The sequence below is a fragment of the Oncorhynchus gorbuscha genome, linkage group LG14 (assembly GCF_021184085.1).
Source record: "Oncorhynchus gorbuscha isolate QuinsamMale2020 ecotype Even-year linkage group LG14, OgorEven_v1.0, whole genome shotgun sequence".
NCBI classification, from domain to species: Eukaryota; Metazoa; Chordata; class Actinopteri; order Salmoniformes; family Salmonidae; genus Oncorhynchus; species Oncorhynchus gorbuscha.
Genome location: NC_060186.1, coordinates 7,830,363 through 7,848,988, shown reverse-complemented (window position 1 = coordinate 7,848,988; position 18,626 = coordinate 7,830,363). Strand labels below are relative to the sequence as shown.

At 48.9% G+C, this 18,626-nt stretch overlaps 2 protein-coding genes across 4 annotated transcripts in view; one reads left to right on the top strand and one right to left on the bottom strand.

Annotated features, from left to right (window-relative positions):
• Positions 1-18,626, top strand: part of wnt5b (wingless-type MMTV integration site family, member 5b) — a 180,204-nt gene that overhangs the window by 42,428 nt on the left and 119,150 nt on the right. The gene's annotated exons all lie outside the window — the stretch shown is intronic.
• The window catches only part of LOC123994359 (adiponectin receptor protein 2-like), an 87,848-nt gene that overhangs the window by 15,847 nt on the left and 53,375 nt on the right, over positions 1-18,626 (bottom strand). For all 3 annotated transcript variants that reach the window (XM_046296865.1, XM_046296867.1, XM_046296866.1), the window contains 2 exons: positions 5,904-6,086; positions 3,182-3,353 (listed from right to left, as the gene is read on the bottom strand). In XM_046296865.1, coding sequence (XP_046152821.1) covers positions 3,182-3,353; positions 5,904-6,086 — 355 coding nt within the window. The remainder of the gene's footprint in view (positions 1-3,181; positions 3,354-5,903; positions 6,087-18,626) is intronic.

The following is an 18,626-nucleotide window of genomic DNA, read 5'->3' as shown; positions in this document are numbered from 1 at the left end:
TGATAGGTTGTTGTTGTGCGTGTTCTTTGTTCTGTTGGATGTTCACCAGGACAAAGCTATGGAGGGCTGCCAGCTAAATGGGTCCAACCCGAACCCAATCTAAAATGGTTCCAACCCTAACCCAATCTAAATGGTTCCAACCCTAACCCAGCTAAATGGTTCCAACCCTAACCCAGCTAAATGGTTCCAACCCTAACCCAGCTAAATGGGTCCAACCCTAACCCAATCTAAAATGGGTCCAACCCTAACCCAGCTAAATGGGTCCAACCCTAACCCAATCTAAAATGGGTCCAACCCTAACCCAGCTAAATGGTTCCAACCCTAACCCAATCTAAAATGGGTCCAACCCTAACCCAATCTAAAATGGTTCCAACCCTAACCCAATCTAAAATGGGTCCAACCCTAACCCAGCTAAATGGGTCCAACCCTAACCCAGCTAAATGGGTCCAACCCTAACCCAGCTAAATGGGTCCAACCCTAACCCAGCTAAATGGGTCCAACCCTAACCCAATCTAAATGGGTCCAACCCTAACCCAATCTAAAATGGGTCCAACCCTAACCCAGCTAAATGGGTCCAACCCTAACCCAATCTAAAATGGGTCCAACCCTAACCCAGCTAAATGGTTCCAACCCTAACCCAATCTAAAATGGTTCCAACCCTAACCCAATCTAAAATGGTTCCAACCCTAACCCAGCTAAATGGTTCCAACCCTAACCCAATCTAAATGGGTCCAACCCTAACCCAATCTAAAATGGGTCCAACCCTAACCCAGCTAAATGGGTCCAACCCTAACCCAATCTAAAGTGGGTCCAACCCTAACCCAATCTAAAGTGGGTCCAACCCTAACCCAATCTAAAGTGGGTCCAACCCTAACCCAATCTAAAGTGGGTCCAACCCTAACCCAATCTAAAGTGGGTCCAACCCTAACCCAATCTAAAGTGGGTCCAACCCTAACCCAATCTAAAGTGGGTCCAACCCTAACCCAATCTAAATGGGTCCAACCCTAACCCAATCTAAATGGGTCCAACCCTAACCCAATCTAAATGGGTCCAACCCTAACCCAATCTAAATGGGTCCAACCCTAACCCAATCTAAGTGGGTCCAACCCTAACCCAATCTAAAGTGGGTCCAACCCTAACCCAATCTAAATGGGTCCAACCCTAACCCAATCTAAAGTGGGTCCAACCCTAACCCAATCTAAAGTGGGTCCAACCCTAACCCAATCTAAAGTGGGTCCAACCCTAACCCAATCTAAAGTGGGTCCAACCCTAACCCAATCTAAATGGGTCCAACCCTAACCCAATCTAAATGGTTCCAACCCTAACCCAGCTAAATGGTTCCAACCCTAACCCAGCTAAATGGTTCCAACCCTAACCCAGCTAAATGGTTCCAACCCTAACCCAATCTAAATGGTTCCAACCCTAACCCAATCTAAATGGGTCCAACCCTAACCCAGCTAAATGGTTCCAACCCTAACCCAGCTAAATGGTTCCAACCCTAACCCAGCTAAATGGTTCCAACCCTAACCCAGCTAAATGGTTCCAACCCTAACCCAGCTAAATGGTTCCAACCCTAACCCAGCTAAATGGTTCCAACCCTAACCCAGCTAAATGGTTCCAACCCTAACCCAATCTAAATGGTTCCAACCCTAACCCAATCTAAATGGGTCCAACCCTAACCCAGCTAAATGGTTCCAACCCTAACCCAGCTAAATGGTTCCAACCCTAACCCAGCTAAATGGTTCCAACCCTAACCCAGCTAAATGGTTCCAACCCTAACCCAGCTAAATGGTTCCAACCCTAACCCAGCTAAATGGGTCTATGTGAATACTCAGTTCTCCGTTTACTCAGAGGTCCTGTCCTTATTTAAAGCCCAACGCATCTGCTCTGGAGCGGAAGAGAGTGTGTGTGTGTGTGTGTGCATGGTTTGCCCTGTGCTCCCATATTATTCAATCATTTCTGCACGTGTGAGCAGGGACCTCATGTTAGTCTGTGTATTGGCTGGTCCTTAGTCTGACTCTGTGTGTGTGTGTGTGTGTGTGTGTGTGTGTGTGTGTGTGTGTGTGTGTGTGTGTGTGTGTGTGTGTGTGTGTGTGTGTGTGTGTGTGTGTGTGTGTGTGTGTGTGTGTGTGTGTGTGTGTGTGTGTGTGTGTGTGTGTGTGTGTGTGTGTGTGTGTGGTCTTAAACCCGTCAGGATGCAGCAGAGTGCTCGAGCAGAGCGGGGAACGTTAACACCATTACTAGTGATTAGGGCAGGACGTTCCAACATGGCAGATTAACCATGCTACTCTGTTAAGAGACAACACATAGTATTAAACACTGTTTTATCCTCTGTGTCTGGCTCAGCTGTGCACCTCTACCACCCCACCCCCCCCACCCTGTGGGTTTCTAAGGGTGTAGCGTGATCTAATTAGCTGTGGGTTTCTAAGGGTGTAGTGTGATCTAATTAGCTGTGGGTTTCTAAGGGTGTACTGTGATCTAATTAGCTGTGGGTTTCTAAGGGTGTACTGTGATCTAATTAGCTGTGGGTTTCTAAGGGTGTACTGTGATCTAAATAGCTGTGGGTTTCTAAGGGTGTACTGTGATCTAAATAGCTGTGGGTTTCTAAGGGTGTAGTGTGATCTATTTAGCTGTGGGTTTCTAAGGGTGTAGTGTGATCTATTTAGCTGTGGGTTTCTAAGGGTGTAGCGTGATCTAATTAGCTGTGGGTTTCTAAGGGTGTAGCGTGATCTAATTAGCTGTGAGTTTCTAAGGGTGTAGCGTGATCTAATTAGCTGTGAGTTTCTAAGGGTGTAGCGTGATCTAATTAGCTGTGGGTTTCTAAGGGTGTAGTGTGATCTATTTAGCTGTTATATCACTCAAACCAAAGTAAATGTCACCATCAAATGACATTCATTTACTAGCTTTGTTTGAAAAATATATTTCAATTTAAATGCTAGCTTGGTGTGTGTCAGTGATTGTGTCCCCCCCCCCGACCACTCTCTTACCCAGCAGGTGACTAGCTTGGTGTGTGTCAGTGATTGTGTTCCACCCCCACCCCCACCACTCTCTTACCCAGCAGGTGACTAGCTTGGTGTGTGTCAGTGATTGTGTCCCCCCCGACCACTCTCTTACCCAGCAGGTGACTAGCTTGGTGTGTGTCAGTGATTGTGTCCCACCCCCACCCCCACCACTCTCTTACCCAGCAGGTGAGTCCAGATGTTGCCAGTCTCAGTGTGGATCCTGAAGATGCTCTTGAAGCAGGCCCTGAAGGAGGGCATGGGCGGCCGGTGCCCGTGGCGGAGATACTCGTTATCCTTCAGCCACTCAGGCAGCACGTCATGAGGAATGACTCGCCACCGGCCTTCCCACACCTAGGGAGAAGACACAGGGAAGAGGCGCGGAAAAGCACTTCGTTAGGTTTTCCTCCGACGCGGGATTGAACTTGAGTTACAAATAAAATGACACAACCGAGGGGAATAAAAAGAGTGTTCTCTTTCGTGTGTTTCTCTCTCATTTCCATTTGATGTTCAGGGTGAATGAACACCCGGATCATATCTGTGTATGGGGATGATAGAGGAGGGAAATGTGAGGTGTGTGTATGGGGATGATAGAGGAGGGAAATGTGAGGTGTGTGTATGGGGATGATAGAGGAGGGAAATGTGAGGTGTGTGTATGGGGATGATAGAGGGAAATGTGAGGTGTGTGTATGGGGATGATAGAGGAGGGAAATGTGAGGTGTGTGTATGGGGATGATAGAGGAGGGAAATGTGAGGTGTGTGTATAGTGTTGGAGGAGGAGGGAAATGTGAGGTGTGTGTATAGTGTATAGCGCACTACTTTAGTCCAGAGCCCTATTCCCTATATAGTGCACTACTTTAGACCAGAGCCATATTCCCTATATAGTGCACTACTTTAGAACAGAACCCTATTCCCTATATAGTGCACTACTTTAGACCAGAGCCCTATTCCCTATATAGTGCACTACTTTAGACCAGAGCCTATAGGGGTGGGCACAGGAGAGAGAAACAGTTGTTGTTGACTAATTCTGAGTCATCAAGTGATTTATTTCTGTAATTGAAAGCCTGCTGTTCGCCATTTCAGCACAAGTTAGATGTCTGTCTCCATCAACTGAGGGATTGTGAGCAGCGTAAGGTCCATAGCGTAGGTCCATTTCTAGTTGGCCCCCGTTCTAGAGGTTAGGCATCACAGAGTACATATTGCAGGGCCGTGTTCAGTCGGGCACACACACAGCAAAACATTTAGCAACAGACACACACAGCAAAACATTTAGCAACAGACACACACAGCAAAACATTTAGCACCAGACACACACAGCAAAACATTTAGCAACAGACACACACAGCAAAACATTTAGCAACAGACACACACAGCTAAACATTTAGCAACAGACACACACAGCAAAACATTTAGCAACAGACACACACAGCAAAACATTTAGCAACAGACACACACAGCAAAACATTTAGCAACAGACACACACAGCTAAACATTTAGCAACAGACACACACAGCTAAACATTTAGCAACAGACACACACAGCTAAACATTTAGCAACAGACACACACAACTAAACATTTAGCAACAGACACACACAGCAAAACATTTAGCAACAGACACACACAGCTAAACATTTAGCAACAGACACACACAGCTAAACATTTAGCAACAGACACACACAGCAAAACATTTAGCAACAGACACACACAGCAAAACATTTAGCAACAGACACACACAGCAAAACATTTAGCAACAGACACACACAGCTAAACATTTAGCAACAGACACACACAGCTAAACATTTAGCAACAGACACACACAGCTAAACATTTAGCAACAGACACACACAACTAAACATTTAGCAACAGACACACACAGCAAAACATTTAGCAACAGACACACACAGCTAAACATTTAGCAACAGACACACACAGCTAAACATTTAACAACAGACACACACAGCTAAACATTTAGCAACAGACACACAGCTAAACATTTAGCAAAAGATACATTTGTTCTATTGGATAAGTTACTGTATATAACCTCCCTGTTGCCACATAACCCACTGGGGTGACAGAGAGAGATGAACAAACCTCTCTGATAATGACAGGCTGAATAAACTGGTCTAAATGTCCCCCTCATCAAAAGTGGTGCACTTTACAGAGAAAAGGCTGTACAGAGGGAACCGGTGAAGAGAATGTGAGGGGGAACCGGTGAAGAGAATGTGAGGGGGAACCGGTACAGAGCCAATGTGAGGGGGAACCGGTGCAGAGAATGTGAGGGGGAACCGGTGCAGAGCCAATGTGAGGGGGAACCGGTGCAGAGCCAATGTGAGGGGGAACCGGTGCAGAGCCAATGTGAGGGGGAACCGGTGCAGAGCCAATGTGAGGGGGAACCGGTGCAGAGCCAATGTGAGGGGGAACCGGTGCAGAGCCAATGTGAGGGGGAACCGGTGCAGAGCCAATGTGAGGGGGAACCGGTGCAGAGTCAATGTGAGGGGGAACCGGTACAGAGTCAATGTGCAGGGGGAACCGGTACAGAGCCAATGTGCAGGGGGAACCGGTACAGAGCCAATGTGAGGGGGAACCGGTACAGAGTCAATGTGCAGGGGGAACCGGTGCAGAGTCAATGTGGAGGGGGAACCGGTACAGAGTCAATGTGAGGGGGAACCGGTACAGAGTCAATGTGAGGGGGAACCGGTACAGAGTCAATGTGAGGGGGAACCGGTACAGAGTCAATGTGAGGGGGAACCGGTACAGAGTCAATGTGAGGGGGAACCGGTACAGAGTCAATGTGAGGGGGAACCGGTACAGAGTCAATGTGAGGGGGTACTGGTTAGTCATGTAGTGTATGTCCAAGGTGAGACTTTGGGGGACCAGTGTGTGGGAGTGAGAGAGAGACTGACCTTGTGAACAAACTCCTCCATCTTCTCCATGGCGTGGTGGGCTTGTAGTAGAGGCGTCATGCCCATGAAGCCCTCGTCTGGAGTCTTCAAGTCCTCCTCCCCTGCAGAGGTAGAGTCCATCCCTCCATCTCTCTCCTCCTCCTCTCCATCAGTCGCTTTCTGCAACTCCAGCGCATTGGGTCTCTGAGAACACAAGAACACCCTGTTAGAACAGAACCCCAGTCGGAACAGACCCCAGTCGGAACAACAGACCTCCCCCAGTCGGAACAGACCCCCCCAGTCGGAACAGACCCCCCCAGTCGGAACAGACCCCCCAGTCGGAACAACAGACCCCCAGTCGGAACAGACCCCCCAGTCGGAACAGACCCCCCAGTCGGAACAACAGACCCCCAGTCGGAACAACAGACCCCCAGTCGGAACAACAGACCCCCCAGTCGGAACAACAGACCCCCAGTCGGAACAACAGACCCCCCAGTCGGAACAACAGACTCCCCAGTCGGAACAACAGACTCCCCCAGTCGGAACAACAGACGGAACAACAGACTCCCCAGTCAGAACAACAGACTCCCCCAGTCAGAACAACAGACTCCCCAGTCAGAACAACAGACCCACCCCCCCAGATCGATGTTCCACTCAGGGCCCATTGCCCTACAAACTGAATATCAGTTTCTCTCTCACACACACACACAGCTAATTAATAAACCATTGATTGGTGTGACCTGGCTTATGGCAATTTCTATCTGCTTTGAGTTTTCCAACCCCAGACATGCTTTGTATGGTTTAAAGCCATTCTCCCATCCCAACGATGTCCCAATAGCAGCTTATGGGCCCTGCAGTAAACAGGGAATAGGGTACTATTTGGGAAGGAGCCCAGTGTGGCTCACTTCCTAATTAACAACCGTGTGTGTGTGTGTGTGTGTGTGTGTGTGTGTGTGTGTGTGTGTGTGTGTGTGTGTGTGTGTGTGTGTGTGTGTGTGAGAGAGAGTGAGACACTCCCTACTACACAGGCAGAAACCAATTACAATAATCAGTGAGGTGAGGGGGGGGGGCTAAATATGCCAGAGACAGGCATATATCATCACACACACCATGCAGGCCTGCTACACACACACACACACACACACACACACACACACACACACACACACACACACACACACACACACACACACACACACACACACACACACACACACACACACACACACACACAGGTGGCCTGTACAATGCCAGTCTCCCCTGCCGCCATCAGGCTTGACCTGTTATGTAGCCAGGCCTCCTTCCCTGCCTCCATCAGGCTTGACCTGTTATCTAGCCAGGCCTCCTCCCCTGCCTCCATCAGGCTTGACCTGTTATGTAGCCAGGCCTTCTTCCCTGCCAACATCAGGCTTGACCTGTTATCTAGCCAGGCCTCCTCCCCTGCCTCCATCAGGCTTGACCTGTTATCTAGCCAGGCCTTCTTCCCTGCCTCCATCAGGCTTGACCTGTTATCTAGCCAGGCCTTCTTCCCTGCCTCCATCAGGCTTGACCTGTTATCTAGCCAGGCCTTCTTCCCTGCCTCCATCAGGCTTGACCTGTTATCTAGCCAGGCCTTCTTCCCTGCCACCATCAGGCTTGACCTGTTATCTAGCCAGGCCTCCTTCCCTGCCACCATCAGGCTTGACCTGTTATCTAGCCAGGCCTTCTTCCCTGCCTCCATCAGGCTTGACCTGTTATCTAGCCAGGCCTCCTTCCCTGCCACCATCAGGCTTGACCTGTTATCTAGCCAGGCCTTCTTCCCTGCCTCCATCAGGCTTGACCTGTTATCTAGCCAGGCCTTCTTCCCTGCCTCCATCAGGCTTGACCTGTTATCTAGCCAGGCCTTCTTCCCTGCCTCCAGGAGCTGACACGCTGTGACACGCTGTGACTGTAGGGGAAGGTCTGTTCTGAATAAATAGTAAGTAGGTTGCAGCAGAACTGGGACAACATGAAAACCCTGTCCTGTAATGATGGGGAACAACAGAGTCCCCACACGTACATACTGTATATTCATATTCGATAGGGGTCTATCCCATGGTACAGCTCAACATACCATCTATCCCATGGTACAGCTCAACATACCATCTATCCCATGGTACAGCTCAACATACCATCTATCCCATGGTACAGCTCAACATACCATCTATCCCATGGTACAGCTCAACATACCATCTATCCCATGGTACAGCTCAACATAGCATCTATCCCATGGTACAGCTCAACATACCATCTATCCCATGGTACAGCTCAACACTCAAAGCAGGGACAACATATCATCTATCCCATGGTACAGCTCAACATACCATCTATCCCATGGTACAGCTCAACATACCATCTATCCCATGGTACAGCTCAACATATCACCTATCCCATGGTACAGCTCAACATATCACCTATCCCATGGTACAGCTCAACATACCATCTATCCCATGGTACAGCTCAACATAACATCTATCCCATGGTACAGCTCAACATAACATCTATCCCATGGTACAGCTCAACATAACATCTATCCCATGGTACAGCTCAACACTCAAAGCAGGGACAACATATCATCTATCCCATGGTACAGCTCAACATACCATCTATCCCATGGTACAGCTCAACATACCATCTATCCCATGGTACAGCTCAACACATCATCTATCCCATGGTACAGCTCAACATACCACCTATCCCATGGTACAGCTCAACATACCACCTATCCCATGGTACAGCTCAACACATCATCTATCCCATGGTACAGCTCAACATAACATCTATCCCATGGTACAGCTCAACATACCATCTATCCCATGGTACAGCTCAACATATCATCTATCCCATGGTACAGCTCAACACACCATCTATCCCATGGTACAGCTCAACACACCATCTATCCCATGGTACAGCTCAACATATCATCTATCCCATGGTACAGCTCAACATATCATCTATCCCATGGTACAGCTCAACACACCATCTATCCCATGGTACAGCTCAACACCCCATCTATCCCATGGTACAGCTCAACATATCATCTATCCCATGGTACAGCTCAACATACCATCTATCCCATGGTACAGCTCAACATATCATCTATCCCATGGTACAGCTCAACACACCATCTATCCCATGGTACAGCTCAACACACCATCTATCCCATGGTACAGCTCAACACACCATCTATCCCATGGTACAGCTCAACACAAAGCAGGGACAACATATAATTTCTAAAAGAAACAAGGGAAAGGGAGACTCACTAGTGGACTCAGAGAGAACGACAATTTCAGGTGACAAAAAAAAAAGTTTGACCAAGTGACAGAGACAGACAGAGACAGACAGAGACAGACAGAGACAGACAGACAGAGACAGACAGAGACAGACAGAGACAGACAGAGACAGAGACAGAATGAGAACAGATTCAATGGGGAAGTGTTACTGAGACAAGGTGCAAATAAGAGTCAGAGAGATAGAAGAGAGCAGGACACAAACAGCACTAGAATACACCACTATAAATGTCGTCTCACACACACACACTACTCCAGTATAGATTTAGTTAGACTACAAGCTGACCCCCCCCACACACACACTACTCCAGTATAGATTTAGTTAGACTACAAGCTGACCCCCCCACACACACACTACTCCAGTATAGATTTAGTTAGACTACAAGCTGACCCCCCCCCCCACACACACACTACTCCAGTATAGATTTAGTTAGACTACAAGCTGACCCCCCCCCCCACACACACTACTCCAGTATAGATTTAGTTAGACTACAAGCTGACCCCCCCCCACACACACACTACTCCAGTATAGATTTAGTTAGACTACAAGCTGACCCCCCCCCCACACACACACTACTCCAGTATAGATTTAGTTAGACTACAAGCTGACCCCCCCCCCCCACACACACTACTCCAGTATAGATTTAGTTAGACTACAAGCTGACCCCCCCCACACACACACTACTCCAGTATAGATTTAGTTAGACTACAAGCTGACCCCCCCCCCCACACACACACTACTCCAGTATAGATTTAGTTAGACTACAAGCTGACCCCCCCCCACACACACTACTCCAGTATAGATTTAGTTAGACTACAAGCTGACCCCCCCCCCCCCACACACACACTACTCCAGTATAGATTTAGTTAGACTACAAGCTGACCCCCCCCCCCCCCCACACACACACACACTACTCCAGTATAGATTTAGTTAGACTACAAGCTGACCCCCCCCCACACACACTACTCCAGTATAGATTTAGTTAGACTACAAGCTGACCCCCCCCCCCCCCCCACACACACTACTCCAGTATAGATTTAGTTAGACTACAAGCTGACCCCCCCCCCCCCCCACACACACTACTCCAGTATAGATTTAGTTTGACTACAAGCTGACCCCCCCCCCCCCCCCACACACACACACTACTCCAGTATAGATTTAGTTAGACTACAAGCTGACCCCCCCCCCCCCCCCCCCACACACACACTACTCCAGTATAGATTTAGTTTGACTACAAGCTGACCCCCCCCCCCACACACACTACTCCAGTATAGATTTAGTTAGACTACAAGCTGACCCCCCACACACACACTACTCCAGTATAGATTTAGTTTGACTACAAGCTGACCCCCCCCCCCCCACACACACTACTCCAGTATAGATTTAGTTAGACTACAAGCTGACCCCCACACACACACTACTCCAGTATAGATTTAGTTTGACTACAAGCTGACCCCCCCCCCCCACACACACTACTCCAGTATAGATTTAGTTAGACTACAAGCTGACCCCCCCCCACACACACACACTACTCCAGTATAGATTTAGTTTGACTACAAGCTGACCCCCCCACACACACACTACTCCAGTATAGATTTAGTTTGACTACAAGCTGACCCCCCCCCCCACACACACACTACTCCAGTATAGATTTAGTTTGACTACAAGCTGACCCCCCCCCCCACACACACACTACTCCAGTATAGATTTAGTTTGACTACAAGCTGACCCCCCCCACACACACACTACTCCAGTATAGATTTAGTTTAGACTACAAGCTGACCCCCCCACACACACACACTACTCCAGTATAGATTTAGTTTGACTACAAGCTGACCCCCCCCCACACACACTACTCCAGTATAGATTTAGTTTGACTACAAGCTGACCCCCCCCACACACACACTACTCCAGTATAGATTTAGTTTGACTACAAGCTGACCCCCCCCCACACACACACTACTCCAGTATAGATTTAGTTTGACTACAAGCTGACCCCCCCACACACACACTACTCCAGTATAGATTTAGTTAGACTACAAGCTGACCACACCCAGTATAGATTTAGTTTGACTACCCCCCCCCACACACACACTACTCCAGTATAGATTTAGTTTGACTACAAGCTGACCCCCCCCCCCACACACACTACTCCAGTATAGATTTAGTTTGACTACAAGCTGACCCCCCCCCACACACACACTACTCCAGTATAGATTTAGTTTGACTACAAGCTGACCCCCCCCCCCACACACACACTACTCCAGTATAGATTTAGTTTGACTACAAGCTGACCCCCCACACCACCCCCCCCCCCACACACACTACTCCAGTATAGATTTAGTTAGACTACAAGCTGACCCCCACACACACACTACTCCAGTATAGATTTAGTTAGACTACAAGCTGACCCCCCCACACACACACTACTCCAGTATAGATTTAGTTAGACTACAAGCTGACCCCCCCCACACACACACTACTCCAGTATAGATTTAGTTTGACTACAAGCTGACCCCCCCACCACACACTACTCCCCCCCCCACACACACACACTACTCCAGTATAGATTTAGTTAGACTACAAGCTGACCCCCCCCCCACACACACACTACTCCAGTATAGATTTAGTTTGACTACAAGCTGACCCCCCCCCCACACACACACTACTCCAGTATAGATTTAGTTAGACTACAAGCTGACCCCCCCCCCCCACACACACACTACTCCAGTATAGATTTAGTTAGACTACAAGCTGACTCCCCCCCACACACACTACTCCAGTATAGATTTAGTTAGACTACAAGCTGACCCCCCCCACACACTACTCCAGTATAGATTTAGTTTGACTACAAGCTGACCCCCCCACACACACACTACTCCAGTATAGATTTAGTTAGACTACAAGCTGACCCCCCACACACACACTACTCCAGTATAGATTTAGTTTGACTACAAGCTGACCCCCCCCCCCCCCCCCCCACACACACACTACTCCAGTATAGATTTAGTTTGACTACAAGCTGACCCCCCCACACACACACACTACTCCAGTATAGATTTAGTTTGACTACAAGCTGACCCCCCCACACACACACACTACTCCAGTATAGATTTAGTTAGACTACAAGCTGACCCCCCCCCACACACACACTACTCCAGTATAGATTTAGTTTGACTACAAGCTGACCCCCCCCCCACACACACTACTCCAGTATAGATTTAGTTTGACTACAAGCTGACCCCCCCCCCACACACACACTACTCCAGTATAGATTTAGTTTGACTACAAGCTGACCCCCCCCCCCCCCCCCCACACACACACACTACTCCAGTATAGATTTAGTTTGACTACAAGCTGACCCCCCCCACACACACACTACTCCAGTATAGATTTAGTTTGACTACAAGCTGACCCCCCCCCCCCCCACACACACTACTCCAGTATAGATTTAGTTAGACTACAAGCTGACCCCCCCCCCCCACACACACACTACTCCAGTATAGATTTAGTTAGACTACAAGCTGACCCCCCACACACACACTACTCCAGTATAGATTTAGTTTGACTACAAGCTGACCCCCCCCCCCCCCCCCCCACACACACTACTCCAGTATAGATTTAGTTTGACTACAAGCTGACCCCCCCCCCCCCACACACACTACTCCAGTATAGATTTAGTTAGACTACAAGCTGACCCCCCTCCCCCCCCACACACACTACTCCAGTATAGATTTAGTTAGACTACAAGCTGACCCCCCCCCCACACACACTACTCCAGTATAGATTTAGTTAGACTACAAGCTGACCCCCCCCCCCCCCACACACACACTACTCCAGTATAGATTTAGTTAGACTACAAGCTGACCCCCCCCCCCCCCCCCCACACACACACACTACTCCAGTATAGATTTAGTTAGACTACAAGCTGACCCCCCCCCACACACTACTCCAGTATAGATTTAGTTAGACTACAAGCTGACCCCCCCCCCCACACACACACTACTCCAGTATAGATTTAGTTAGACTACAAGCTGACCCCCCCCCCCCACACACACACTACTCCAGTATAGATTTAGTTAGACTACAAGCTGACCCCCCCCCCCCACACACACTACTCCAGTATAGATTTAGTTAGACTACAAGCTGACCCCCCCCCACACACACTACTCCAGTATAGATTTAGTTAGACTACAAGCTGACCCCCCCCCCCCCCCCCACACACACTACTCCAGTATAGATTTAGTTAGACTACAAGCTGACCCCCCCCCCCCCCCCCCCCACACACACACACACTACTCCAGTATAGATTTAGTTAGACTACAAGCTGACCCCCCCCACACACACACTACTCCAGTATAGATTTAGTTAGACTACAAGCTGACCCCCCCCCCCACACACACACTACTCCAGTATAGATTTAGTTAGACTACAAGCTGACCCCCCCCACACACACACTACTCCAGTATAGATTTAGTTAGACTACAAGCTGACCCCCCCCACACACACACTACTCCAGTATAGATTTAGTTAGACTACAAGCTGACCCCCCCACACACACACACACTACTCCAGTATAGATTTAGTTAGACTACAAGCTGACCCCCCCCACACACACACTACTCCAGTATAGATTTAGTTAGACTACAAGCTGACCCCCCCCCCACACACACACTACTCCAGTATAGATTTAGTTAGACTACAAGCTCCCCCCCCCCCCCCCCCCACACACACACTACTCCAGTATAGATTTAGTTAGACTACAAGCTGACCCCCCCCCACACACACACTACTCCAGTATAGATTTAGTTAGACTACAAGCTGACCCCCCCCCCCCCCACACACACACACTACTCCAGTATAGATTTAGTTAGACTACAAGCTGACCCCCCCCCACACACACACTACTCCAGTATAGATTTAGTTTGACTACAAGCTGACCCCCCCCCCCACACACACTACTCCAGTATAGATTTAGTTAGACTACAAGCTGACCCCCCCCCCCACACACACACTACTCCAGTATAGATTTAGTTAGACTACAAGCTGACCCCCCCCACACACACACTACTCCAGTATAGATTTAGTTTGACTACAAGCTGACCCCCCCCCACACACACACTACTCCAGTATAGATTTAGTTAGACTACAAGCTGACCCCCCCCCCACACACACACTACTCCAGTATAGATTTAGTTAGACTACAAGCTGACCCCCCCCCACACACACTACTCCAGTATAGATTTAGTTTGACTACAAGCTGACCCCCCCACACACACACTACTCCAGTATAGATTTAGTTTGACTACAAGCTGACCCCCCACACACACACACTACTCCAGTATAGATTTAGTTAGACTACAAGCTGACCCCCCCACACACACACACTACTCCAGTATAGATTTAGTTAGACTACAAGCTGACCCCCCCCCCCCCACACACACACACTACTCCAGTATAGATTTAGTTTGACTACAAGCTGACCCCCCCCCCCACACACACACACTACTCCAGTATAGATTTAGTTTGACTACAAGCTGACCCCCCCCACACACACACTACTCCAGTATAGATTTAGTTAGACTACAAGCTGACCCCCCCCACACACACACTACTCCAGTATAGATTTAGTTAGACTACAAGCTGACCCCCCCCCCCCCCACACACACTACTCCAGTATAGATTTAGTTAGACTACAAGCTGACCCCCCCCCACACACACACTACTCCAGTATAGATTTAGTTAGACTACAAGCTGACCCCCCCCCACACACACACTACTCCAGTATAGATTTAGTTAGACTACAAGCTGACCCCCCCCACACACACTACTCCAGTATAGATTTAGTTAGACTACAAGCTGACCCCCCCCCCACACACACTACTCCAGTATAGATTTAGTTAGACTACAAGCTGACCCCCCCCCACACACACACTACTCCAGTATAGATTTAGTTAGACTACAAGCTGACCCCCCCACACACACACTACTCCAGTATAGATTTAGTTAGACTACAAGCTGACCCCCCCCCCCCCACACACACTACTCCAGTATAGATTTAGTTAGACTACAAGCTGACCCCCCCCCCCCACACACACTACTCCAGTATAGATTTAGTTTGACTACAAGCTGACCCCCCCCCACACACACACTACTCCAGTATAGATTTAGTTTGACTACAAGCTGACCCCCCCCACACACACACTACTCCAGTATAGATTTAGTTAGACTACAAGCTGACCCCCCCACACACACACTACTCCAGTATAGATTTAGTTAGACTACAAGCTGACCCCCCCCCACACACACACTACTCCAGTATAGATTTAGTTAGACTACAAGCTGACCCCCCCCACACACACACACACTACTCCAGTATAGATTTAGTTAGACTACAAGCTGACCAGTATAGATTTAGTTAGACCCCCCCCCCCACACACACACACACTACTCCAGTATAGATTTAGTTAGACTACAAGCTGACCCCCCCCCCCACACACACTACTCCAGTATAGATTTAGTTAGACTACAAGCTGACCCCCCCCACACACACACTACTCCAGTATAGATTTAGTTAGACTACAAGCTGACCCCCCCCCCCCCACACACACTACTCCAGTATAGATTTAGTTAGACTACAAGCTGACCCCCCCCACACACACACACTACTCCAGTATAGATTTAGTTAGACTACAAGCTGACCCCCCCCACACACACTACTCCAGTATAGATTTAGTTAGACTACAAGCCCCCCCCCCCCCCCCCCCCCACACACACTACTCCAGTATAGATTTAGTTTGACTACAAGCTGACCCCCCCCCACACACACTACTCCAGTATAGATTTAGTTTGACTACAAGCTGACCCCCCACACACACACTACTCCAGTATAGATTTAGTTAGACTACAAGCTGACCCCCCCACACACACTACTCCAGTATAGATTTAGTTAGACTACAAGCTGACCCCCCCCACACACACACTACTCCAGTATAGATTTAGTTAGACTACAAGCTGACCCCCCCACACACACACTACTCCAGTATAGATTTAGTTAGACTACAAGCTGACCCCCCCCCCCCCCCCACACACACACTACTCCAGTATAGATTTAGTTAGACTACAAGCTGACCCCCCCCCACACACACTACTCCAGTATAGATTTAGTTAGACTACAAGCTGACCCCCCCCCAACACACACTACTCCCAGTATCCAGTATAGATTTAGTTAGACTACAAGCTGACCCCCCCCCCCCACACACTACTCCAGTATAGATTTAGTTAGACTACAAGCTGACCCCCCCCCCCCCCCCCCCCCCCCACACACACACTACTCCAGTATAGATTTAGTTAGACTACAAGCTGACCCCCCCCCCCCCCCCACACACACACACTACTCCAGTATAGATTTAGTTAGACTACAAGCTGACCCCCCCCCACACACACACTACTCCAGTATAGATTTAGTTAGACTACAAGCTGACCCCCCCCCACACACACACTACTCCAGTATAGATTTAGTTAGACTACAAGCTGACCCCCCCACACACACACACTACTCCAGTATAGATTTAGTTAGACTACAAGCTGACCCCCCCCCCACACACACACTACTCCAGTATAGATTTAGTTAGACTACAAGCTGACCCCCCCCCCCCACACACACTACTCCAGTATAGATTTAGTTAGACTACAAGCTGACCCCCCCCCCCCACACACACTACTCCAGTATAGATTTAGTTAGACTACAAGCTGACCCCCCCCCCCACACACTACTCCAGTATAGATTTAGTTTGACTACAAGCTGACCCCCCCCCCCCCCCCCCCCACACACTACTCCAGTATAGATTTAGTTTGACTACAAGCTGACCCCCCCACACACACTACTCCAGTATAGATTTAGTTAGACTACAAGCTGACCCCCCCCCCCCCCCCCACACACACTACTCCAGTATAGATTTAGTTAGACTACAAGCTGACCCCCCCCCCCCACACACACACTACTCCAGTATAGATTTAGTTAGACTACAAGCTGACCCCCCCCCCCCCCACACACACTACTCCAGTATAGATTTAGTTAGACTACAAGCTGACCCCCCCCCCCACACACACACTACTCCAGTATAGATTTAGTTAGACTACAAGCTGACCCCCCCACACACCCCCCCCACACACACACTACTCCAGTATAGATTTAGTTAGACTACAAGCTGACCCCCCCCCCCCACACACACTACTCCAGTATAGATTTAGTTAGACTACAAGCTGACCCCCCACACCCCCCACACACACTACTCCAGTATAGATTTAGTTTGACTACAAGCTGACCCCCCCCCCCCCCCCACACACACACACTACTCCAGTATAGATTTAGTTAGACTACAAGCTGACCCCCCCCTCCCCCCACACACACTACTCCAGTATAGATTTAGTTAGACTACAAGCTGACCCCCCCCCACACACACACTACTCCAGTATAGATTTAGTTTGACTACAAGCTGACCCCCCCCCCCCACACACTACTCCAGTATAGATTTAGTTAGACTACAAGCTGACCCCCCCCACACACACACTACTCCAGTATAGATTTAGTTAGACTACAAGCTGACCCCCCCCACACACACACTACTCCAGTATAGATTTAGTTAGACTACAAGCTGACCCCCCCCCCCCCCCCCCCACACACACACACTACTCCAGTATAGATTTAGTTAGACTACAAGCTGACCCCCCCCCCCCCCCACACACACTACTCCAGTATAGATTTAGTTAGACTACAAGCTGACCCCCCCCCCCACACACACACTACTCCAGTATAGATTTAGTTTGACTACAAGCTGACCCCCCCCACACACACACACTACTCCAGTATAGATTTAGTTAGACTACAAGCTGACCCCCCTCCCCCCACACACACTACTCCAGTATAGATTTAGTTAGACTACAAGCTGACCCCCCCCCCCCCCACACACACTACTCCAGTATAGATTTAGTTAGACTACAAGCTGACCCCCCCCCCCCCACACACACACACTACTCCAGTATAGATTTAGTTAGACTACAAGCTGACCCCCCCACACACACACACTACTCCAGTATAGATTTAGTTAGACTACAGCAGAACCTCCCCCCCCCCCCACACACACACTACTCCAGTATAGATTTAGTTTGACTACAGCAGAACCTCCCCACGGCTTTCTGTCAACGTTAATTCTATTTTCACATCACAACATTCATGGTCACTAAAAATAGAAGTTGTAGCCATTCACCATTTACACTCTTCACATACAACTGAAGCTTCCAGAGGGTTGATGCAGGGTGCCAAGTCATCTGAAAACAGGAGCATAGAGATGAACAGTGATGCTCAAACTACACTTACTTTATGTAGATAGAGAGAGAGAGAGATGAACAGTGGCACCAGGCTACTATATATAA